The 27030-nt window shown below is 38.8% G+C and overlaps 3 protein-coding genes across 6 annotated transcripts; all 3 read left to right on the top strand.

Moving 5' to 3' along the window:
• The first annotated feature begins 952 nt into the window (after positions 1–952).
• LOC116198967 (G-type lectin S-receptor-like serine/threonine-protein kinase LECRK3) lies at positions 953–3911 on the top strand. The gene has a single exon (XM_031529247.1). The coding sequence runs from the start codon at positions 1400–1402 to the stop codon at positions 3758–3760; it is 2361 nt and encodes a 786-aa protein (XP_031385107.1). The 5' UTR covers positions 953–1399; the 3' UTR covers positions 3761–3911.
• An 8980-nt stretch (positions 3912–12891) lies between these two features.
• Positions 12892–14875, top strand: LOC116199286 (G-type lectin S-receptor-like serine/threonine-protein kinase LECRK3). Its single transcript, XM_031529592.1, has one exon. It carries the CDS (start codon positions 12918–12920, stop codon positions 14715–14717), a length of 1800 nt encoding a protein of 599 aa, XP_031385452.1. The 5' UTR covers positions 12892–12917; the 3' UTR covers positions 14718–14875.
• A 1484-nt stretch (positions 14876–16359) lies between these two features.
• On the top strand, positions 16360–26563 carry LOC116199422 (G-type lectin S-receptor-like serine/threonine-protein kinase LECRK3). 4 transcript variants are annotated; one of them, XM_031529765.1, is made up of 3 exons: positions 16360–16655; positions 19626–19693; positions 24176–26563. In XM_031529765.1, the coding sequence occupies exon 3, from the start codon at positions 25596–25598 to the stop codon at positions 26397–26399; it is 804 nt and encodes a 267-aa protein (XP_031385625.1). In that variant the 5' UTR covers positions 16360–16655; positions 19626–19693; positions 24176–25595; the 3' UTR covers positions 26400–26563. The 4 variants fall into 4 exon arrangements, 2 of the variants coding, with proteins under 2 accessions (XP_031385625.1, XP_031385624.1); XM_031529764.1 differs by having other exon boundaries at positions 16361–16655; positions 24179–26563; XR_004155535.1 differs by lacking the exon at positions 24176–26563 and adding an exon at positions 21651–22188 and having other exon boundaries at positions 16391–16655.
• Positions 26564–27030: the final 467 nt, after the last annotated feature.

The raw sequence follows: 27030 nt of genomic DNA, 5'->3' as shown, positions 1-27030 counted from the left end.
TTGATCCATTGTTTGGAGCATCGCAATCTTACATAGGAATCCTTGTATAATTTACCGCTCAGATTCCACAAATAAACCTTGTAACCAACTGGGCTTCAGCCCCGAATTCATCAAAAAAAAAACAACAAAAAGAAAAAACCTTGTGACCAGGTTTCTTAAGAAAGAAAGACTTGACTTGTTAAGAATCAGGGAACGAGTTGTAAAATGTGAGGAATAAGGGACCAATTTGTAAAAAAAGTGTTAGTTTGAGGTCAGTTTGTAAAAATAATAAGTGGGGTCTCGGAAGATTGTTGAAGATGCATAACTTGTAAGCGTAGTAATCTTCAATTTCTCTTAATAAATTAATAAAAATAGTGATGAAGTGTAGTGCAATGAGGAAATTGCCTTATCAGTGGGTGAACTTTGCAGTGCTAACAAAACTAGAGGACTTATCTTGTGGTTAGGGACAAATGGGTACTCAAGCATAAATAGTATCTATCTATCAATTTTTAGAAAAAAAAATAGATATATATATATATCTCTTATATTATACTATTATTTAAGTATATGATTTTATAATCATTTTCTTATTTATAGAGGGTCTCAAAAGTCAAAAGTGCTTATTATTCTTAACCAAAAATTTATTACGATTTAAAACTAACAAGAGGAGTTAAAATATAATATACTACATTTGACATTATTCTTCCTCTCTCTATTCTCTCATGCGTCAATATTTTCGTTTTTCTCTTTTCTTTTCACCTCCCATCTCACCTTCTACCATACAAGCTTTGTTCTTTACAAATATATATATATATATATATCTCCGGCTTACTTTTGTAGTTTTCTCATCCTTAACTTTTTTCTGCATCTTCCAAATCAATTCAACTATTGCACCTGCCGCGCGGAACAGGACTAGTAGAGTCTAGTAATAAAGAAAAAGAAAGAAGTTTAAATTCACGCTGGAAGAATTTTATCCCTTCGTGTGCCGATCCGAATTGACTAGATTAATCGAGATTTAATTGAACATTCGAATATCAGGGTTAACACAAAAAAATAAAAATGACAGAAGTTTACTAATTGGTGCAATAAAAATAAAAGGAGATATTTGTTGACTTTGACTCAGTCAGTCAGCCCACGTAATGAACGAAGGACCACTTAGTCATAATAAATTTGGAAAATGACTGACCAGTCCTGTCACTTTCTCCTCCCCGATGAAACTCGAATTAGTTCTACGTACTTTTCCACTGATTACGATCATTAATTCCTAATTTCTTACAAGCTGAGTGCGTAGTCTTTACTTCAATCCTGGATAATACACACGGCACAACATATAATGCATATATACTATATACATGTTATATATATTATATACAAATGAGTATGTAACTTGAGAGGGAAGTGATACGAAGAACAAATTCCTATGGCAGCTCTCACCCTTCTTCTTGTTCTTCTCATTCATCTTCACATTGCATTCTCATTGTTCCCACTAGCAGCCTCCCGGAGGAACTCAACCATACTCCCCGGCTCTTCTCTGACCGCGGCCACCCCCAACAACTCCTACTGGCTCTCTCCCTCCGGAATCTATGCCTTCGGTTTCTATCCAAGAGGTGGCGGCTATTCCATCGGCATCTTCATGGTCGGCATCCCACAGGAGACCCTCGTGTGGATGGCCCGTCGGGACGACCCTCCTGTCCCGGGAAACTCCACCCTTCGTTTCACCGCTGAGGGGGGGCTCATCCTGCAATCAACCTTCGATACGCCCATTGCCAAACCAAATGACATCGCAGTCTCTGCCTCCATGCTTGACTCGGGAAACTTTGTCCTCTACAACTCTCAGCAAAACATAGCATGGCAAAGCTTCGATAGCCCAACCGACACCCTCTTAAATGGGCAGTACATCTCGGCGGGAATGGAGCTGCGCTCGGCTGCCTCAGATAACGACACATCAACCGGGATCTTCCGTATCAAGATGCAAGACGATGGGAATCTTGTCATGTACCCGATCAATACTGAGGACACAGCTCCTTATTCTTACTGGTCATCTAGCACTAATGGACAAGGGGACAACGTCACGCTCAATCTTGCGGGCGATGGCCTTCTCTACCTCATGAATGGCACGGGTACATATCTGACAAACCTCACTGATCGAGGATTGGCAACGCCTAATATAGTATATCGTGCACGAATCGATCCCGATGGGATTTTCCGATTGTACTCTTATAACATGACAGAGAGGGGAAACTGGTCGACGGTGTGGTCAACAACAAATAACAAGTGCGAACCCAAGGGCTTATGCGGCTTCAATGCCTTCTGCATCAACGTCGACCAAGTTGCTAGATGCCAATGCCTCCCAGGGTTCGACTTTGTGCAAAGTGGGAATGAGACATCGGGCTGCCAGAGGAGTTTTACTGCAGAGAGCTGCACGGCGACCAACGCACCTGCCAGTTACAACATTTCGGTGGTCTCCAACACCGTATGGGAAGATAATTCCTACTCGGTTGTGGCAGTGCAAACAGAAAATGAATGCCGAATGGAATGTCTGCAAGACTGCAACTGCGAAGCCGCGTATTACCAAGTCGGTTTGTGCAATAAACAGAGGCTCCCTTTAAGATATGGTAGAAGGGATCTCGGATCATCAAATAAAGTCTTTGTCAAGGTAGGACAAATGACACCCGGTAATAGGACTGGGAGTGATCCACAGAGGCCTGAAGGACGAAGAAAAGAACGCATTCGCATGGACATTTTAGTAGTAAGTCTCATTTTAATTGCAGTTGCACTAGCAATTATCATAGCCTGCGGGATCCTTCTTTACAGGAACCGTGTTTGGTTGTACAAAACCATTCCGACGGTCGGTACTGGCAGGATGATTGAGGATGTCGCACCTAGATCATTTACTTATGATGAGCTCGTGACAGTGACTAGAGATTTTAGAGAAGTGATCGGGAAAGGAGCCTTTGGGATAGTCTATAGAGGAACCATGTCGAATGGAAAAGCCGTTGCTGTCAAGAGAATTGAACGGGTGTCCACAGACGGTGAAAGAGAGTTCCATACAGAGATGAAAATCATCGGGAGGACCCATCATCGGAACCTCGTTCGCCTTCTCGGTTATAGCTTTGATGTATCCAACAGGCTTCTGGTGTACGAGTACATGAGCAACGGGTCGCTTGCTGATCTTCTCTTTGCACCTGACAAGCTTCTTTGTTGGGAAGAGAAGATGGGAATAGTGCGGAACATAGCCCGGGGTCTGCTCTACCTCCACGAGGAGTGTGAGACACAAATTATCCACTGTGACATCAAGCCCGAAAACATACTCATTGATGAGCAGCGATGCGCGAAGATATCCGACTTTGGGCTGTCAAAGCTGCTGAAGCCGGATCAGACCAACACCTACACCAGGATCCGGGGCACGAGGGGCTACGTCGCACCAGAATGGCACAAAAACCTGCCTGTCACGACAAAGGCCGATGTCTACAGCTTTGGCATCGTACTACTGGAGATAATTGGCAGCCGGAGGAACATGGATCAGAGCGTTCCAGAAGAAGAGATCATCCTGGAGAACTGGGTCTACGACTGCTTCGAGGCGGGTGAGCTGCACAAGTTAGTCGATGAAGAGGAGGGTGTAGACAGGAGGCAGCTCGAGAGGATGGTTAAGGTAGCTATATGGTGCACCCTTGAGGATCCTTCGCTTCGCCCGCCGATGAGGAAGGTTCTGCTGATGCTCGAAGGCACCATAGACATCTCCTCTCCACCTCGTCCCACTTCATTCATCAGCAGCATCTGAAGCTGGCTTGAGGTGATGAGCAGAATTATCAGAATTGAGATTTCCTATTTTTGTTTCTCGTACTGTTTTGATTAGATCAGCCCTTCTTTGATTGTATGACAATGAAAATAACAATTTGCTTGGCTAATAATCTACAACAAGGTCAGGCACCTCCGATATACTCAGTCATGATTGCAAAATAACGCCAATGACGGGTTTTGGTTCGTCAAGCGACAGGAATCTAAGTTCAATTGATTGGCAGGCGACAATCGCCTCATTAGAACCCTCGTGACCAGGTTGGAGGCTCTGTAGACTTTAGCCATAGAGGCTATGGCAATGGCATCCTCTGAGATCATGGACCGAAATCCTGATCCAATCAGCCTGTGTTCCACGCGAATTGATCCAAACAGACAATCTTTGTCCGATCTAGTGCATTCTCAAAGAATCATTCAAGACGGCCTACGAGCAAAAGCCGGTTACAAGACTTCAAGTAACTAGCAATTTGCCTCACCATGTGAGCTGGCCCCTTGCTAATTGAAATCATTTCTTTCTCTCGGAAGTGGACGAAATCCATAATTCCATGATTTTTATCACAATACTATTTTTGTGTATTTCTTCCGAAATCTTCAACTCACATAACTGGCTTAGGCTACGTGAACACGATTTCCATCACTGCATTATTCTTGTGTGTGCTGCTTTCTAGATCTTTATCTCATCAAATGCGATGACTAGATGAGACATTCCATGTTTAACTCCAGAAGCATCGAAGTTGGATGAAAGTTGTAGTGGATTGGAGCAAATCGAAGCAATAAGATTAGAACCTCATTGTGCTCCTTTTAGGAGATTATCGAATCTCGTATGGAAGTGAAAAGAATCCAAACTACATCAACATATATCGTAGTCTGGTTCGAAATTTAAGGTCAAGTTTACCCGGTGCCCATGTGTACCAAACTAATATTTAAGGAGGCTATTTATTGATTGAGTATTAAGCAGTTGCATCCATATTATGTGTGAATTTTACGGAGATTTTGTCATTCAAAGCTCATCAATGGAGTCTTGGAGATATTTTATGGGAAACTCTCCCTGAAATGAGCAATATTATGAGACCCGACAAATTTCATAAAGATACACATAAAAATATATATATATATATATATATATTATTACATATATCATATTTGCTTTATAGGTGGCTTGAAACAATAATATAGTTATAAAAAAAAAAGGTGTTTAGCTTGTTTATTATAGACTTTCTCGCACCCTATAACTTTAGGGATGTCTAACTTGTCTATTGTGGACATAGTGATTATGGACTCGTCCAAGAACATTGAGTAGACGGTTGATGTGCCAGACTCAACCCTATCTCTCGTAGCATGCCCACACCCTATCACCCTCCCCGTTCTTTTTCCACCGCCTCAACACTTTCATCTATCATTTTCCATTGTCTTCCTTTTCTTTCCTTTTTGGGCTGGGAAATCGAGAAAGGAAACTGACGCAACGTACACGCGAGTAACCTATTACAGACTCGTTGATTCGCGCACGAATACCGGAATTACGACCTTTTATCACCTGTTGATTCTACGAATACCAGGAATAGGCATAAACTCGAATCGACTCCGAGATGGGACAAAGAACGAAAGCTCTAAATTTTATTCACTTATGAAAAAGACAACTGATTCAACCCTAGGGATTACACGAAACTTAAATATGGTTTAAGAAAACCTAAATTGCATAAAAAGAATTAAACTTTTTTAAAATTGCAAAAACACTCTAATTAACATAAAATTGCCTGTTTGAAACCCTAAACGATGGAATTTGCCTTAAATATCGAAAAAACACAACAAAGCAGTAAGTTTTGTTCTGGATGTCGTTTCCTTCGAAATAGGGTCGTCAGAACCTATTTTTCTCCAGGTACCGACTTGCCAGGTCTTCTGCCGCATCAGAAACAGAGGGGGAGAGAGAGAGAGAGAGAGAGAGAGAGTGAAGGAGAGCAAGTGTGAGACTACGTGAGAGGTAGAGGGAACTTGAGAGGCATGCAACTCGCGAAAGAAGGAAAGGAGAAGCAGAGGAGGAGGTGAGAGCAGCAGGGGGTTAGTGACTGAAGGACAGAGCAAGCTGAGGGGAGATTGAAGGACTTAGACTTGAGACAGAGGACCATCGAAGCGGAAGCGTAGATCATAAGGCAGAGGCTGCACGATCTTAATAACATCGTTTTCATACTATTTAGTAAGTTCTTGGTCTCGTTTATGAGTTATTTGCATCGTTCTAGTTTTGGTTTAACTAGGCTTTGAGATATACAACTCTTAGGGTCGTTAATGGAAACTCTTCATAGGGACCTTTACTGGCCCAAATTTCTCAATGCTTTCATTGTCTAGATCACTATAATGCTATTGGATTTTACGGAACCGAATTTGGTTGAATCGTCTGGAAGATATTATGTTTTCAAGTTTCTGCAAATATGATGAAAAGTGATTTTTGAGCCAGTTTTCTGATCTGTTTTCTTCGTCCTTTGAAATTCTGTTTGATTCTGATCTGTACCCTGTTGTTAGGGGATTTCTTAGACACCTAAAATGCAGTAATCCGAGTTTTGTGAACATAGAAGCACTCTTTCGAAGTTGGCCTGACAAACAGTTCAGGGCTGCCCTTTCTAGTGACGCACAACAACTTCTAGAGGCTCGTTTAACACTTCCTGATGTCAGATTTCACTGATTTTGGCTAGTATGAATTCGTATTTCGCTATGATTTTCAGAAAATATAAATACTTAAGGTACCTTTGGATATAAATGCAATTGTCGAGTCTTTGGTCCTCATGAGAGCTAAAACATATACATAGGTTTTCCGCTTTTATTTCCAGAAAATTATAAAAGAATTCTCGTGTTGGAAATGTGCTTGTATTGGTATTGATTAAGTTTGTTTAGGTATAGTAAGTTGAAAATACTAATTTTCTGAAAATTTGGATCTTGAACCATAATATTGATTTTAAAAAGTGCTGAATTTGGATAAATTATGTTTTATCATAGACTATTTAGATGGAGTTACGACCCTTTACCGGCAAATAAAGGTATTTTTAGGCTTTTCGATTTCGAGGAGTTTTCGAACCATAAGCTACATTAGAAGTTCATAGGAGGTATTAGAATGGTGCTATGTTAATGATTCTCTAAATTTATGTTTGCAAATCTTAGGGATCGATGAGATTGGATTCTTGCATTTTGAAGGCTCGACCCAATTGAGCTAACTTTCTTGGAGTTATCTGTGAATACTTCATTCCACTGTGAAATGATATATATATATATATATATATTATATGAATACAAAATTATATGAAGGATTATTAAAGGAAATACTGTAATAATTTGGGAATAAGAATTTGGTATGGATATATAAGGTGAGATGGTATGGTTGCAATTGATTATGCTTGTGGTTATTGTGTGATTACAAACCATGGGACTGTTGGATCCGGTGGATTATAAAAGGGGCTTGATCGGCTACTGGATTTAGTGGAATACAAACAGAATTTGATCGGCCGCTGGACCTAACAAAATACAAATAGGGCTTGATCGGCCGCTGGACCTAACGGAATACAAATAGGGCTTTGATCAGTCGCTGGACCCAACGGAATAAAAATAGGGTCTTGATCGGCCGCTGGATCCAGCGGAATAGAAAAAGGGACCCGATTGGCCGCTAGACTTGGCGGAATATAAATTGAGGTCAACTTTTACTACCAGAGGTTAATTGGTGCCCCCGCTTATGAGATATGAGTATTGAGAGTTGAGGATGATATGAGTGAGAAGTGCGAGGTTATGGTACTATCTTAACTGGTCGCAAGGAAATGCGACCCTATAACTATATTGATTGATTGTGCTATATATTATTTGTCTGATCTGATTGTTGTAGATGTGATAATTGTTGAGGTTATCTGAAATTGTTCTATGAAAGCCGTGTTATATGCTAGAGCTGAATATAGTCAGTGTATGAATATTAAGTGGTGCCGAGTTAATGGTTAATTATTATATGATTATAAAGATAATTGATAGTCTAAGAATCAATTTAGTAATTATTTGTGTACAATGTATAACATGATGTGTTGGTGCATTAAATGACGGACTTGAGTATGTTAGTAATATGTATATGAACACTTGGTCGTTTAAAAATATATTTATTACATAATATTAATTCATTTTATCTTGGAATATAGTACTCACTGAGATGCAACTCACACCCTATATATATTTTTCTACTTAAGCTTTTAGCTGTGCGGAAGAACCACTTTTGATATCGGGGATCGGCTCGAAAGACTATGTAGAGACTTTAGTTATTTGATAGGTATTCTTTTTGTATAGAATATATTTGAAAATGTTACGATCTGAAACTTTTATTTAGTTGGATTACTGATGTGGGTGAGAAAAAGTAATCTCTTAAGAAATATATATACATATTAGAGTTTATTGGATTTGTTATATATATATATATTGGGAGTTTATGGAAAGCCGGTTTTTATATGAATAGTTTATATGGTAATGGATATCAGGAAAATATATGAGAAACTTTGCTGAAATTTCGAGTCGTGACAAATATGATTTGAAAAGAAGAAAATGAGGGCCCAAAAAGTTTTGAATGGAAGAAACATTAAAAGGATTCGGACCACAAATATAGTCTAAGTCTTTTGTATTTGGAAAGACAATGGAGCATAAGAAGAAGTCTTGCCACGAGTTTGGCCTTTTAGATACGTCCCGAATTTATTAGAACGCAACATGCCTGTGATGTGATGCGATGATGTTCAGTACGCATTAACCATATCCTCAGAAAGCCTATCATTGGACAAGTACAATGGAAAACTAACACAGTAGATAGGTATATAGCTGCCACTCCAATCTTGATCCATTGTTTGGAGCATCTCCCGCAGTCTTGCATATGAATCCTTGTATAATTTACAACACAAATAAACCTTCTGACCAGCTGGGGCTTTGGCCCCGAATTCACCCAAAAATAAGCCCTTGTGACCAGGTTTCTTAAGAAGGGAAGACTTGACTTGGGAATAAGGGAACGAGTTGTAAAATGCGAGGAATAAGGGACCAATTTGTAATAAAAGTGTTAGTTTGAGGTCATTTTGTAAAAATTATAAATGGGGACTTGGAAGGTCGTTACAGACATATAATTTATAAGCGTAATAATCTTCAATTTCCCCAAAAGATTGCCATTGTGTTTGTTTTGTTTCTTATTCTTATTATTATTATTAGCGTAGTAATCTTCAATTTCTCCCAAAGATTGTCATTGTATTTGTTTTGTTTCTTATTATTATTATTATTATTATTATTATTATTATTATTATTATTTTCTCTCACGTGTTAATCTAGTGCACTAATGGGATTGCATTTGAAACTTTTGGACTGCTTCGAATTACTAAACAAGGGAAAGCCGATTAATTACTAGCGATTTGAAGGTTATGTGCCAAACTTTTTTTTGTTGAATTTAACTTTAGCGAATTATTTTTATTTGGTAATATAATCTATATTACTGATAATTCTTTAACTTGTTTGGTGATGCATCAAAAGCCACCAATTACGTACATAATGTTCCATGACAAATCAAGCTTCCTTTAAGGCAAATTTCACTTGCAGCGCAAAGATTCGAGAAAGTAACTCGTGGCCAATCAAGCCGTCGCTCGAATCAAATCAATTTTCGACTACTAAGTTGGGGGTACCCGTGATTTAAAAAATAATAATATTTGTGACTTTTTTTTAATTGATAGTTTGAAGTTCATCAATGTATTATCTAAATCTAAATAAATTAATAAAACTAGTGATAGTGCAATGAGCAAGTTGCCTGATCAGTGAGTGGACTTTGCAATGCTAAAAAAGTCGAGGAATCACTTTATGGTTAGAGACAAATGGATACTCGAGGATTTATCTATCAATTTTCAGGGAAAAAAAGATATGTATTATATTATACTATTATTTATTTATCTATCAATTTTCAGAAAAAAGATGTATATATATATATATATATATCTTATATTATACTATTATTTAAGCGATATGATTTTTAAATCATTTCCTTATTTATAAAGTCTCAAAAGTTGAAAGTAATTATTATTCTTAATCGAAAATTTATTACGATTTGAAACTAACTAGAGGAGTTAAAATATAATATATTACCTTTGACATTAGTCTTCCTCTCTCTATTCTCTCATGCATCAATATTTTCGTTTTTTCTCTTTTCTTTTCACCTCCCACCTCACCTTCTATCATACAAGCTTTGTTCTTTATATATATATATATATATATATATATATATATATATCCAGATTACTTTTGTACTTTTCCCATCCTTAATTTTTTTCTGCGTCCTCCAAATCAATTCAACTATTGCATTTGCCGTGCAGAACGGGATTGGTAGAGTCTAGTAATAAAGAAAAAGAAAGAAAATTTTAAATTCACGTTGGGAAAATTTTATTCTTTAGTGAATCGATATTATTTAACTGAATTAGTCGAGATCCAATTGAATTTTCAAATATCATACTAAAAAAAAAAGAAGAAGAAAGTTTACCAATTGGTGCAAGAGAAATAAAAGGAGAAATTTGCCGACTTTGACTTAGTGAGTCACCCCACATAATGAACGAACGACCACTTAGTCGGAATAAATTTGGAAAATGACTGACCAGTCCAGTCACTTTCTCCTCCCCGATTGACTGAGTGCGTAGTCTTTACTTCAATCCTGGATAATACACACGACACAACACATAATTAATACATACTATGCAAACTGGGATCGTGACCCTGGATTTAGTTTCTCTTCGCTACTTCAGGCCACCGAAGTTGATCAATGTACAAATGAGAATTAGTTTCAGCTAATATATCGTAATATTCTGTATTTCAAAAAACAAAGAAATAGAAAACAGAGAAAAATATTACGGCTTCTTCTTCATTCTTTTTATTATTTTTGGGACAATGAAGACTTATCCTTCTTTTTTTTCCGGTGAAGGAAGACCTTTCTTTTTTCGGTGAAGAAAGGAATACTTTTCTTTAACCTAATATAAGTGGGACAAGGAAGACTTTGACTTTGATATCAATTTGGAAAGTGAATGCCAGAATAATCACATAAGTCATTTCTCTTGGTCAAATTGCACTGTGCATATCAATGTGGGTTGATTTTAACAGTTCGGTACTTGTCCATTTAAATAAAATCTGGGGTTCAATTCGTTATGAATATAGACAATTCATGTTGGGAGAGCTTTACCCCTTAGTAAGTCGATCGTCTCGACTGTATTAGTCTAGATCCAGTTGGATTTCCGGATATTAGGGTTCACATCCACAAAAATTCCACGATGCATAATTTCGATTTTTTTTCACATCGTATAAAACCAATATGAGCCCTTATATCCCTCGGTTTAATATGAACCATTCATTATATAAAAATTTTGAAGTATTTTCATTCTTTACTTTTATCATTCAAACCTTCAATAACATTACAAATTAACCCCTCACGCATGGACCAATGAGGAAGTGCCGAGTCATCGACTATAAATCACTCGTGGAACCGGCTACATCAATTAAATAGTACCTCTAAATGAACCGGTTCGAAGCAAAAAATTAAAAAACAGAAAGTTACTTATGTCAATATTCTTCCTTTTATTATTATTATTTTATAATTTTTTTATATTTTGGCTTAAGCTGCCTGCAGCGATCTTGATTGATAGGTTATTCCCAGTTCAAGAGATAATTTTCTGCCGCAACTGGTTATTGACTTGATTAATGAACCCTGCACTTGGGCAATCAATTTTGATAACGTACTTTCATCCTATCACTCCTAGCTATTGAAATTAAGAGAAAAAGGTAGGTAAACAAGAGCATTACAACTTCGTGATTACATAAACACTTATACATGATTTCCTCAACGCTGATATACACATCTTACAAGCATCATCGCAGCAAGCTTATGAACGATGACTATTTTTTGCGCCCTATGCACGTGATGATCAATGAGAAACTATTTTTTGATAAGGATGAGAATGATGACTTGTATCTGCTCCTAAATGATCCTAAAGGAAAAAAAAAAAAAGTACATATGTATATGTTATATATTTATAGAGAAAATCTTAATGGTAGAGATCTCATATTCTACCTAAGTAGAAGACGAAATTTCTTTTGCTTGATACAGGGGACACTTTTCCCTTCTCCCGATGCCTAAACACTACCGTTCCCAACAGCCTTTTCTTTCATCCCCTCTAATGAAACTCTAATTAATTTTGTATCCTCCACTAATTATGATCATTACTTCATGATTTGGATAAGTAGACAGCCCGGGATTCTAAGGTGCAATCAATCAAAATGGTTGCACCATACAAATGAGAAAATTACTAAAAAGTTAAGTAAAAAGTAGATACTTTACTAAAAAGTTAAGGAAAATTCTTTGAAAATTATATAAATGACTTGGAAATTTGCATAACTTACCTTAAAATTTATGTAATTCATTTTGAAATAAGTATAGTTTACTTTATTTGCGTAATTTTTTTTTTCAATTTCTTGATGGGGACATCTCTCCCATCCACCATATAATATATATATATATATATATATATGCATATTCAGAGGGAAGAGATATGAAGAACGTATATTTCTGGTCACACCTATGGCGGCTCTCTCCTTTCTTCTTGTTCTTCTTCTTCCTCTTCACACTGCATTATTGTTGTTCCCTTTAGCAGCCTCCCAGAGGAACTCAACCATACAGCCGGGTACTTCTCTGTCCCCGGCCACCCCAAACAACTCCTACTGGCTCTCTCCCTCTGGGATATACGCCTTCGGTTTCTATCCAAGACCCGGCGGCTATTCCATCGGCATCTTCATGGCCGGCATCCCAAATAAGACCCTCGTCTGGATGGCCCATCGGAATGACCCTCCTGTTCCGAGCAATTCCACCCTTCGTTTCACCGCTGAGGGGGGGCTCATCCTGCAATCAACCTTCGATACGACCATTGCCAAACCAAATGACATCGCAGTCTCTGCCTCCATGCTCGACTCGGGAAACTTTGTCCTCTACAACTCTCAGCAAAACATAACATGGCAAAGCTTTGACAGCCCGACCGACACCCTTTTAGAATGGGCAGCGCCTCCTGTCGGAACAACAGCTGTATTCAGCAGCTTCAGATGACGACCCGTCAACTGGCATCTTCCGAATAAGGATGCAAGCTGATGGAAATCTTGTCATGTACCCCAATGATGCTGGCAGCCCTGCTAATTCTTACTGGAAATCTGACACTTATGGAGCAGGGAACACCGCCACGCTCAATCTTGCGGGCGGTGGCCTTCTCTACCTCATGAATGGCACTGGTCAATATTTGAAAAATTTTACTAATAGAAGCTACACGACCCAAGATATGGTATATCGTGCACGAATCGATCCCGATGGGATTTTCCGTTTGTACTCTTATAACACGACAGAGAAAGGAAACTGGTCGACTGTGTGGTCGACCACAGATGACAAGTGCGCCCCCACGGGCTTATGTGGCTTCAATGCCTTCTGCAACAATGACGGCCGAGTTGCTAAATGCCATTGCCTTCCAGGATTCGACTTTGTGCGACCCGGTAATGAGACGTCCGGTTGCGAGAGGAATTTTACAGCGGAGAGCTGCAAGGCAACGGACGCACCTGCCAGTTACACCATTTCAATGGTTGCCAACGTTGAATGGCCAGATAATATTTCCTACTCGGTTGTGGCCGTGCAATCCGAGAATGATTGTCGAACGGAGTGTCTGCAGGACTGCAACTGTGAAGCTGCATTTTACCAAGTCGGGTCCTGCAGTAAACAGAGGCTCCCTTTAAGATATGGCAGAATGAATCTCGGATCATCCAATGCAGTTCTTGTCAAGGTAGGACAAGTGACACCCGGTAAAGGGAGCGACACCCAAGAGGAACGAAGAAAAGAACGTGTCCGTGTAGACATTTTGGCAGTAAGTCTATCACTCATGGCTATTGCACTAGTGATTATCATAGCCTGCGGGATCCTTCTTTACAGGAACCGTGTTTGGTTGTACAAAAACATTCCGACCGACTGCACCAATGGTATGATCGAGGATGTTGCACCTAGGTCATTTACGTACGATGAGCTCAAAAAGGTGACTGGAGATTTTAGAGAAGTGATAGGGAAAGGAGCCTTTGGGATAGTTTATAGAGGAACCATGTCAACTGGACAAGCTATTGCCGTTAAGAGACTTGAACAAGTGTCCACTGACAGGGAAAGAGAGTTCCGCACAGAGATGCTAATCATCGGGCGGACCCATCATCGGAACCTCGTCCGCCTTCTCGGTTATAGCCTCGACACATCCAACAAGGTTCTGGTGTACGAGTACATGAGCAACGGGTCACTTGCGGATCTTCTCTTTGCACCTGAGAAGCTTCTCTGTTGGGAAGGGAAGATGGGAATAGTGCGAAACATAGCACGGGGTCTGCTCTACCTCCACGAGGAGTGTGAAACGCAGATTATCCACTGCGACATAAAGCCTGGAAACATACTCATTGATGAAAACCGACGAGCGAAGATATCCGACTTTGGGCTGTCAAAGCTGCTGAAGCCAGATCAGACCAACACCTTCACAGGGATCCGAGGGACCAGGGGCTACGTCGCGCCAGAATGGCACAAGAACCTGCCTATCACAGCAAAGGCTGATGTCTACAGCTTCGGAATTGTACTGCTGGAAATCATATGCAGCCGGAGGAACATTGAGCAGAGCCTTCCTGAAGAAGAGATGATCCTTGAGAACTGGGTCTACGACTGCTTCCAGGCGGGCGAGCTGAATAGGTTAGTCGATGAAGAAGAGGGTGTAGACAGGAGACAGCTCGATAGGATGGTTAAGGTTGCTATTTGGTGCACCCTTGAAGAGCCTTCGCTTCGCCCGTCGATGAGGAAGGTTCTGCTGATGCTCGAAGGCACCGTAGACATACCCTCTCCTCCTTGTCCCACTTCGTTCATCAGTTGCATATGAAGCTGAGATGATCTTGAGGTAGTGAGCAGCTCATCCCCACATAAGATATTTTCCAGAATTTTTCTACTCTTTTGATTTAGATCAGTATCAGCTCTACTTTGATTTTATAATTTCTTTTTGATGTTGCTGCTATTTGAGGCCTCCTAATAACAAGTTGATTCACTATATATCCACTACTTGATATATTACGTTATTACAGTGCCCTATACTGGGCAACATATTAGTTGTAGGGGCCGCACCTGTAATATCACAATCGGTAATATCGCGCACTATACTCCAATACTGTGTCATAATGGAATGTAAGTTCAATTTAATGGGACCTCGATATATGCTCGAAGATCACCTCAAGTAGAGCCTTAACAACCAGGTTCAAGTTGCCTAGACCGTACCGAGGTTATGTCAGCCTATAATTAAGATCAGTGGACTGAAATCCTAGTCCAATTCTTGGTTGACAGCCACATACACGAGTCCTTTATATATATATATATTAGTCAGGTGTCCCGGGCTCAACGCAGCTTTTATGTCCACCTGAGAGCCAGTTCAAGCATACCATCTATACGTCCGGTTTAGTGTTGTTTAGGTACGCAGCTAGCTATGTCCTCTTTCCCAAGCTAGTCCAAGCCGACTCTGTATATCGAGTCCAGTGCATTGGCGAGAATTATTTCAGATGGCCTACCAACGAAATTCTATCCCAATTTGAAGTAGAGGAACAACTTTTCGGACCGAGTGAGCAGGGCCCTTGCTATTTGACAACACCGCATTTTCTCTCTAAAAAATGTATCGAATCCATAAATCCAATATTTCCATCACTGCATTACTCTTGAGTGAGCTGCTTCCTTGATCTTTATCCCAAAAAAACGCTATAACTAGATGGAGACATTCCATGTATAACTCCAAAAGCATCAAAGTTGGATGAAAGCTGAAAGGATGAAAGTTGAAGTGATGGAGACATTCCATGTATAACTCCAAAAGCATCAAAGTTGGATGAAAGTTGAAAAGATGAAAGTTGAAGTGGATTAGAGCAAGTCGAAGCTGTAAGATTAGAACCTCATTCAGTGTAATTTAGGAGATCACCGAATCTCATATGCAAGTGAAAAGAACTCAAACTACCTCAACGTATGTCGCAGTCTAATCCGAAATTTAAGGTCAAGTTTACCCTATGCCCGTGTGTGCCAAACTAATATTTCAGGAGACTATTTATTGATTGACTATTAAGCAGTTGCTATCATACTATGCGTGAATTTTATGGAGATTTTGTCATTCAAAACTCATCATTGAAGTCTTGGAAATATTTTACGAGAATCTCTCCTTGAAATGAGCAGTATAATTTGAAAAGAAGAAAATGTGGGCCCAAAAAACTTTGAATGGAAGAAACATTAAAAGAGTTTGGACCACAAATATAGTCAAAGTCTTTTGTATTTTGAAAGACAACGGGGCAGAAGAATAACTCTTACTACGGGGTTTGGCCCTTTAGATACGTCCCAAATGTATTAGGACGCAACATGGCTATGATTGTGAGACCCAAAAAAAAAACAAGACGAAGAAGAAGGGGATGTTTAACTTGTTTCCTATGGACTTGCCCACACCCTATTACTTTAATGATGTCTAACTTGTTTATTATGGACATGCCCGTACCCTATCACCCTCCCCACTCTTTTTCCACCGCCCCAGCACCTTCATCTATCAATTTCCATTGTCTTCCTTTTCTTTTATTTTTGGGCTGGGAAATCGAAGAAAGAAAACAGAGGGGAGAGAGAGAGAGAGAGAACGAAGGAGAGCAAGCGAGAGTTAGAGGGAACTCGAGAGGCATGCAACTCGCGAAAGAAGGAAAGGAGAAGCGGAGAAGAGGAGGTGAGAGCAGTAGGGGGTTCAAAGAAAGGGAGAGCGGAGAGGAACCGGGAGGAACGAGCAAACACGGATAGTGAGCGCGGGCTGCAGGTAATTCCAGTGGGGAAGTCTGTCGAGCTTAGTTAGGTTATGTAAATGATTTTATTCAAGATTTACTTATTAAAAACAATTGTGGCTATTCTTGTGAAATTAGAAGTTTGGGTTAGCTGGATTGATGGTGAAGGAAGTGGGTAAGCTTAGATCATTTTAGATTATCGTTGTTTTGGGTACGTGTAGCTCAACTCATTTTCTTTGGAGGGTTCTTCTAGCTGATTCTGTTTACTGTTTGTGAACTAGGAAGTATAAGCTAGTTAAATCACCAAATATGAAGAGTTAGCACATTCGATTAGGTCAATGTATGTTTTGATGGATAATATTGATTTTGTATATTCTTAAGTCTTATTTTGCTTATATATATATATATATATATATATATCATTTGATGAATTGGAATCATGATTGAATAGACGATTAGGTTGACAAGCCTGGGGTGATAATTAATTAAGGTTCTTGTGGAAGCCATGGACATGGAAGCTGATTTTATAGAGTCAGCTGAAATTATTTCTTTCTTTTGTTATTGAAATGCTCTGTTAATAGCTGAATTGGAACTGCTCTCATAGTTGGCATAAATGGTGGAATGTGAATTTGTGTAAGCAATGGTTAAAGGAGTTGGTTGTTTATTATTTAATGATATGCACGCCATTGATAGGAGAAAGCTTGAAGGGTCGTTAATGGCATATCATCATAGCTATGTTGTTTGATAGGAATTGCATTATAATTCATTGCTTAGATCTATAGGATTTTACATAACCGAATTTGGTTGAGTTTGAAAAATATCGCATTTTAAAGTCAGCTTCAGAAATGATGAATAGAGGATTTCGAGCTAGTTTTCCGACCTGTTTTCTCCATATTTTTCACTTCTTTCTGATTCTAAACTGAAGCCTGTTGTTTGAGGTTTCCAGAGACACCTAGAACGCAGAAATCCGAATCCTGTAGAGATAGAAACACTCTCCCAAAGTTGGTCCAATAGGCTGTCTGGTGCTGTTTTTGCTTGTGACGCCAGCAACTTCTGGAGGCTCGTCTAACACACCCCGACCTCCGTTTTTATTGATTTTTGTGCCTAATAACTCGTATTTCAATTTCCTATTTTTAGTAATTTTATGGGATTTTTTCTGAAAATATAAGTATTCGACGTATTTTTGGAAATAAATGGAAATTGTTCTGTTTTTGGGTCTCGGGAGAGCTGAAACATATCCTCAGGTTTTCTGTTTTCATTTTCAGCTAACTTAAAGACAATTTACATACTGAAATGCATGTGCTTGGTATCGATTAAGTCGGTTTCATAAGATTTGATTATCTGCATCTTTGAGAGGGAGTTTGGTTTTTGTACAATTTGATTAAGCTAATTATGATAGAGATTATGATATAGGATATAATTCTTTACGATAATGAGTGTTAATCAATGTGGTGATCCTAGTGTGAATTAGAGAACTGCTTATGTGCTTATGGATTGTGAATTGGTGAGCATATGCTGGTATTGTTCGGGAATAAATGTACTGCCAACGAGTATGATTACTTACTTGATTGTGTGATATATGCTTATAAATTGGTTTCTTATTAAAATTATTATATGTCAGGGATGGAGTATACAAAAGCTATGCATCTCGAAGATTTGAACTTGGTGATTTATTTTTGGGAGTTATTGGATAGTAATTTATTTCATTGTGAAATAATATATATTTATATATATATATATACACACATATATATTACGTTAAGTGGATGGTAATGATGGTGTGATTAATATAATTGGCATTTTCTGTTTGTGCTATAGTTGTCTGTTTGAGGGTATGTGATTATTGTTATCATAGCAAGAACTTTAACTGGTAATAATTGTATGAAGTGTATAAATTGATTTATGCAGATATAGGATAAGTGATGGATTCTGATGTCATTATATGAGACATGAATTGTATGGATATTATTAAAGAAAATATTGTGATAATTTGGAAATAAAAGTTTGGTGTGGGTATATGATATTAGATGACATGGTTGCAATATGATTGTGTATGCTGAGTGTGTGTGAGATATGTGATGATAACATGTTGTCATTGTAATGTGATTGGTATTGTGCTTGTGTATACTGAGATTGTTTGACTATAGCTATGGAACCGCTGATCCGGCGGGATATAAAATGGACGTCCAAAGCGCTGATCCGGCGGGATACAAAAATGGACGCCTATAATGCTGATCCGACGGGATATAAAATGGACGCCTAGACCGCTGATCCGACGGGATATAAAAAGGGACGCTTAGACCGTTGATCTGACGGGATATAAAATGAACGCTTAGACTCCTACTACTAGAAGATAATGGGCAACCTCCGCTTATGAGAAATGAAATGAGGAATTTGTGGATATGAGTGCAGGGTCACGGTACTGTCACAATTCTGTTACGAGGAAATGGAACCCTATGGCTATATTGATTGGTTTGTGTTGTATATTGTTTGGCTGGTATGATTGTTGGAGATGTGATGATTGTTGAGATTGTTGGAGATGTGATGATTGTTGAGATTGTTAGAGTTGTGATGATTGTTGAGATTGTTGGAGATGTGATGATTGTTGAGATTGTCTAAAGTTGTTCTATGAAAGCCGTGGTATTGCTAGAGCTTGATCTGTCAATTGATTGTGTTGTGAGTTACTATGGAATGCTAATGAATGGATATTTGAAGTTTATGTGATATTGGATATTAAAAAAATGGTTGGAAGAGTTGTGTGTATCTGTTAGTAGGATTTAAGTTTAGTCACTATAGTTGATAAAATTAATTTTTATTAAATATGTATACATATAATATATACCGCGTATATATGCTGGTAAGCTGATAGCTGGATTGAATGTGATTGTATTATTTATTTAAATATTTGGTTGTTTGCAGTTAAATATTTATTTAATAATAATTCATTTTGTTTTGGAATATAGTACTCACTAAGATGCAGCTTACATTCTGTATATATTTTTCAGATGAGCTAAAGCTAGACTAGCAGCATAGGGAGACTCTTTTGATATCGGGGATCAGCTCGGAGGATTAGGTAAGAACCTTAGTTATTTAACAAGTATTTTTTTGTATAGAATGTATCTAAATATCTTATGACCTGAAATTTCTGTTTAGTTTTGGTTTAGTGATTGACTAATAAAAGAAAATTACTCTCTTTTGATATGTATATACATATTAGAGTTTACTAGATTGGTTTTATATTTTTGGGAGTTTATGAAAAGCCGATTTTATGTGAATAATTATGTGGTAATGGACATCGAGGAAATATAGGGAAAATTCAGCTAAAATTTCGGGTCGTGACAATTTTGGTATCAGAGCGTTGGTTAGGAGATCCTATAAACCTTAGTTATTGGTTGATCCCCAAGAAACTTTTTGATGGTTTCATATACCTTTTATTATGATTTTTTCCATTTTGTATTTTTTATTATTTTGACGAATTTATGCTTTTGCTAATGAATACAGATTGGAACCTTTGCATGCCTTTTGGAATCAAAATAAATAATTTACCGTTAGAGATATGGGTAAAGGAAAAAGGGTTTCGGTTTCTATAGTTCAATGGTCCTCTCAGTTCAGATCTTAAGAAGCCTTTACAACTTTTTTAGTATACGTGTTAGGGACTGATTGTACTTACTGTTAGTAATCTAATGACATATTCTTTTGCTCTTGAGGTGAAACAAATTTGCTGATATCGAACCTTAATTATAGTGTTTGGTGTTTGTATATGTGTTTGACTTTGAGCGAGTTATCGTTCTTTGATTGAGTTTTATCTGGTTGAGAGCTCTTGTTCTTAAACCAGTGTTATTTGATTTCCATGATGTGGTGGGATATTTTGATCGCCCTTGGCTGAGGTTGAGATAAGTTCTTGTTTGTGTCCTCCTGTAGGTGTCTTGCTCAACTTGATGACATTTAATATTTCATTTTTTTGTTGACATTGACTAAAGTTTGATTTTTGTATATTGATCTGATCTGCTGTGTTGAAAGTTATGCTATATATGATTCCTATCTATTCTAGTTCTCTTGACTTTTTCAGATTGGAACCCTAATTATTTGGGAGTACTTGCTCTTGATTTTATTCTATTTGGTTTTCATAAATCAATGGGTTATTCTTTTTGTACTGGACTTATATTGTTAGTGAATCTCATGAGTTTGAATGGAATTGGATGTGTTAGTTTACTAATGTACTGTGAATGATTCTTCATTGTTGATTTTGCCTTAAAAAAAATGAAAATGAAAATGAAATGAGACCTGTCATTTTAAACTGCTTCAAAAAAAAATGAGCGAATTACCTTATCGGTGTACCATTGAAGCTATGTTTTCTAGCTGCAATTGGTCCATGATGGGTTTCTTCACTTGAAATTCCAAGTGGAAATGAGCTTAGGTTCTTGATCTGATTCTGCACATGTACAAATTGTTGTTGATTGTAAGAGTATTTTGTCACCTGTTTGGTCATTCGTTAAAAAGTATTTTTCTCTGTATGCTTGGAATTATCTGATAGTAACAGATCTTTTCTACTACTACACTTTTTCTCTCATTTATGGGATCCTTATTTGAAGGATACCTGCAATTGTGAATAAATATTTTTTTTATTTAAACATAGTCTTAGCATGATACTATAGAGGAATTAGTACATGAGCTACTTGGGGACCTAAGAGTGCTATAAACCTTAATAATATTTTGTAGATCTTCAAATAAATTTCGGGGACGAAATTTTTATAAGTGGGAGAGATTGTGAGACCAAAAAAAAAAAGAAGAAGAAAGGGATGTTTAACTTGTTTACTATGGACTTGCCCACACCCTATTACTCTAGTGATGTCTAACTTGTTTATTATGGACATGCCCATACCCTATTACTCTAGTGATGTCTAACTTGTTTATTATGGACATGCCCATACCCTATCACCCTCCCCACTCTTTTTCCACCGCCTCAGCACCTTCATCTATCAATTTCCATTGTCTTCCTTTTCTTTTATTTTTGGGCTGGGAAATTGAAGAAAGAAAACAGAGGAAATAGAGAGAGACAGAGACAGAGAGGGGCATGCAACTCGCGAAAGAAGGAAAGGAGAAGCAGAGAAAAGGAGGTGAGAGCAGTTGGGGGTTCAAAGAAAGGGAGAGCGGAGACGAATCGGGAGGAACGAGCAAACACAGATAGTGAGCGCGGGGCTGCAGGTTATTCCAGTGGGGAAGTCTGTCGAGCTTAGTTAGGTTATGTAAATGATTTTATTCAAGCTTTACTTATTAAAAACAATTGTGGCTATTCTTGTGAAATTAGAAGTTTGGGTTAAGTGGATTGATGGTGAAGGAAGTGGGTAAGCTTAGACCCTTTTAGATTATCGTTGTTTTGGGTACGTATAGCTCAACTCATTTTCTTTGGAGGGTTCTTCTAGCTGATTCTGTTTTCTGTTTGTGAACTAGGAAGTATAAGCTAGTTAAATCACCAAATATGGAGAGTTAGTACATTCGATTAGGTCAATGTATGTTTTGATGGATAATATTGATTTTGTATATGGTTAAGTCTTATTTTGCTTACAATGATCTGATGTGATAATGTACAATATGCACTAACCGTACCCTCAGAAAGCCTTTCATCGGACAAGTACAATGAAAAATTAACACGGCATATAGGTATTCAGCTGCCGACTCTAATCTTGATCCATTGTTTGGAGCATCCCCCACAATCTTACATATATAATTTACCACTCGGATTCCACAAATAAACCTTGTAACCAACTGGGTTTCAGCCCCGAATTCATCCAAAAAAAAACAACAAAAAGAAAAAACCTTGTGACCAAGTTTCTTAAGAAGGGAAGACTTGACTTGTTAGGAAAGAGGGAACAAGTTGTAAAATGCGAGGAATAAGGGACCAGTTTGTAAAAAAAGGGTCATTTTGTAAAATTAATATGTGGGGTCTCAGAAGGTCGTTGAAGATGCATAACTTATGAGAGTAGTAATCTTCAATTTCTCCCAATAATTGTCATTGTGTTTGTTTTGTTTATTATTATTATTATTATTCTCTCACACGTTAAATCGAGGGCACTAAACGGATTGCATTTGAAACTTTTGGACGGCTTTGAAATACTAAGCAAGGCAATGCCTATTAATTACCGGCGATTTGAAGGTTATGCGCAAAACTTTTTTTTTTGGTTGAATTTAACTTTACCGAATTCATTTTATTTTTTAATATAATTTATATTACTACTGTAACTTGTTCAGTGACACATCAAAAGCCACCAATTACGAACATAATGTTCCACAACAAATTAAGCCCTCATTAAGGCAAATTTCACTTGCAGTGCAAAGATTCGAGAAAACAACTCGTGGTCAGTCAAGTTGTCACTCGAATCAAATCAATTTTTGACCATTAAGTTGAGGGTACCAATGATCTTAAAATAAATTAAATTTGTGATTTTTTTTAATTGATACTTTGAAGTTCATCAATGTATTATCTAAATCTTAATAAATTAATAAAAGTAGTGATGAAGTGTAATGCAATGAGCAAGTTGCCTAATCAGTGGGTGAACTTTGCAATGCGCAAAAAACTAGAGGAATTATCTTGTGGTTAGGGACAAATGGATACTCGAGCATAAATAATATTTATCTATTAACTTTTAGAAAAGAATAGATACATATATCTTATATTTTACTATTTTATAAGCATATGATTTTATAATCTTTTCCTTATTTATAGAGGGTCTCAAAGTCAAAGGGCTTATTATTCTTAACCAAAAATTTATTACCATTTGAAACTAAAGAAAGGAGTTAAAAGATAATATACTACATTTGATATTATTCTTCCTCTCTCTATTCTCTCATGCGTCAATATTTTCGTTTTTCTCTCTTCTTTTCACCTCCCATCTCACCTTCTACCATACAAGCTTTGTTCTTTACAAAATATATATATATATATATATATATATATGTGTGTATGTATGTATCATCCTTAGCTTTTTTCTGCATCTTCCAAATCAATTCAACTATTGCACTTGCTGCACGGAATGGGACCGGTAGAGTTTAGTAATAAAGAAACAAAAAGAACTTTAAATTTACGCTGGAAGAATTTTATCTTTTCTACCGATCCGATTTGACTGGATTAGTCGAGATTCAATTAGACATTCAAATATAGGAGTTTACAAAAAAAAAAAAAAGGGAAGAAGTTTACTAATCGGTGCAATAAAAATAAAAGGAGATATTTGCTGACTTTGACTCAGTCAGTCAGCCCACATAATGAACGAACGACCACTTAATCGTAATAAATTTGGAAAATGACTGACCAGTCCAGTCACTTTCTCCTCCCCGATTAAACTGAGTGCGTAGTCTTTACTTCAATCCTCGATAATACACACGGCGCAACATATAATGAATACATACTATATACACGTTATATATATATATATTATATACATATGAGTATGTAACTTGAGAGGGAAGTGATACGAAGAACAAATTCCTTTGGCAGCTCTCACCCTTCTTCTTGTTCTTCTCATTCATCTTCATATTGCATTCTCGTTGTTCCCACTAGCAGCCTCCCGGAGGAACTCAACCATACTTCCCGGCTCTTCTCTCAACTCGGCAACCCCCAACAACTCCTACTGGCTCTCTCCCTCCGGAATCTATGCCTTCGGTTTCTATCCAAGAGGTGGCGGCTATTCCATCGGCATCTTCATGGTCGGCATCCCACAGGAGACCCTCGTGTGGATGGCCCGTCGGGACGACCCTCCTGTCCCGGGAAACTCCACCCTTCTTTTCACCTCCAATGGGAATCTCGTCCTGCAATCGACCCAGCGTACGGTGATCGCCACCCTGAATGGGCCCGCTGTCTCTGCCTCCATGCTCGACTCGGGAAATTTTGTCCTCTATAACTCTCAACAAAACATAACATGGCAAACCTTCGATAGCCCAACCGACACCCTCTTAGAAGGGCAGTACATCTCGGGGGGAATGGAGCTGCGTTCGGCTGCCTCAGATAACGACACATCAACCGGGATCTTCCGTACCAAGATGCAATACGATGGGAATCTTGTCATGTACCCGATCAAGATGCAGTCTAGCGGGCGATGGCCTTCTCTACCTCATGAATGGGACGGGTACATATCTGACAAACCTTACTGATCGAGGATTGGCAACGCCTAATATAGTATATCGTGCACGAATCGATCCCGATGGGATTTTCCGATTGTACTCTTACAACATGACAGAGATGGGAAACTGGTCGACGGTTTGGTCAACAACAAATAACAAGTGCGACCCCAAGGGCTTATGCGGCTTCAATGCCTTCTGCATCAACATCGACCAAGTTGGCAGATGCCAATGCCTCCCAGGTTTCGACTTTGTGCAAAGTGGGAATGAGACATCAGGCTGCCAGAGGAGTTACGGCAGAGAGCTGCACGGCGATCAACGCACCTGCCAGTTACAACATTTCGGTGGTCTCCAGCACTGAATGGGAAGATAATTCCTACTCGGTTGTGGCGGTGCAAACAGAAAATGAATGCCGAATGGAATATCTGCAGGACTGCAACTGCGAAGCTGCGTATTACCAAGTTGGTTTGTGCAATAAACAGAGGCTCCCTTTAAGATATGGTAGAAGGGATCTCAGATCATCGAATGTAGTCCTTGTCAAGGTAGGACAAATGACACCCGGTAATAGGACTGGGAGTGACCCGCAGAGGCCTGAAGGACAAAGAAAAGAACGCATTCGCATGGACATTTTAGTAGTAAGTCTCATTTTAATTGCAGTTGCACTAGTAATCATCATAGCCTGTGGGATCCTTCTTTACAGGAACCGTGTTTGGTTGTACAAAACCATTCCGACGGTCGGTACTGGCAGGATGATTGAGGATGTCGCACCTTGATCATTTACTTATGATGAGCTCGTGACAGTGACTCGAGATTTTAGAGAAGTGATCGGGAAAGGAGCCTTTGGGATAGTCTATAGAGGAACCATGTCGAATGGAAAAGCCGTTGCTGTCAAGAGAATTGAACGGGTGTCCACAGACGGTGAAAGAAAGTTCCATACAGAGATGAAAATCATCGGGAGGACCCATCATCGGAACCTCGTTCGCTTTCTCGGTTATAGCTTTGATGTATCCAACAGGCTTCTGGTGTACGAGTACATGAGCAACGGGTCGCTTGCTGATCTTCTCTTTGCACCTGACAAGCTTCTTTGTTGGGAAGAGAAGATGGGAATAGTGCGGAACATAGCCCGGGGTCTGCTCTACCTCCACGAGGAGTGTGAGACACAAATTATCCACTTGGACATCAAGCCCAAAAACATACTCATTGATGAGCAGCGATGCGCGAAGATATCCGACTTTAGGCTGTCAAAGCTGCTGAAGCCGGATCAGACCAACACCTACACCAGGATCCGGGGCACAAGGGGCTATGTCGCACCAGAATGGCACAAAAACCTGCCTGTCACGACAAAGGCCGATGTCTACAGCTTTGGCATCGTACTACTGGAGATAATTTGCAGCCGGAGGAACATGGACCAGAGCGTTCCAGAAGAAGAGATCATCCTGGAGAACTGGGTCTACGACTGCTTCGAGGCGGGTGAGCTGCACAAGTTAGTCGATGAAGAGGAGGGTGTAGACAGGAGGCAGCTCGAGAGGATGGTTAAGGTAGCTATATGTTGCACCCTTGAGGATCCTTCGCTTCGCCCACCGATGAGGAAGGTTCTGCTGATGCTCGAAGGCACCATAGACATCTCCTCTCCACCTCGTCCCACTTCATTCATCAGCAGCATCTGAAGCTGGCTTGAGGTGATGAGCAGAATTATCAGAATTGAGATTTCCTATTTTTGTTTCTCGTACTGTTTTGATTAGATCAGCCCTTCTTTGATTGTATGACAATGAAAATAACAATTTGCTTGGCTAATAATCTACAACAAGGTCAGGCACCTCTGATATACTCAGTCATGATTGCAAAATAATGCCAATGACGGGTTTTGGCTCGTCAAGCGACGGAATCTAAGTTCAATTGATTGGCAGGCGACAATCGCCTCATTAGAACCCTCGTGACCAGGTTGGAGGCTCTGTAGACTTTAGCTATAGAGGCTATGGCAATGGCATCCTCTGAGAGCATGGACTGAAATCCTGATCCAATCAGCCTATGTTCCTCGCCAATTGATCCAAACAGACCATCTTTGTCCGATCTTGTGCATTCGCAAAGAATCATTCAAGACAGCCTACGAGCAAAAGCCGGGTTACAAGACTTCGAGTGGACTAGCAGATTGCCTCACATGTGAGCTGGGCCGTTGCTAATTGACAACATTTGTATCTCTCGGAAGAGGATGACATCCATAATTCCATGATTTTTATCACAATACTATTTTTGTGTATTTCTTCCGAAATCTTCAACTCACGTAACTGGCTTTGGTTA

The sequence above is a fragment of the Punica granatum genome, chromosome 3 (genome assembly GCF_007655135.1).
Source record: "Punica granatum isolate Tunisia-2019 chromosome 3, ASM765513v2, whole genome shotgun sequence".
Taxonomy (NCBI): domain Eukaryota; kingdom Viridiplantae; phylum Streptophyta; class Magnoliopsida; order Myrtales; family Lythraceae; genus Punica; species Punica granatum.
Note: the sequence above shows the minus strand (reverse complement) of the source record. Positions and strands in the feature narration are given on the sequence as shown.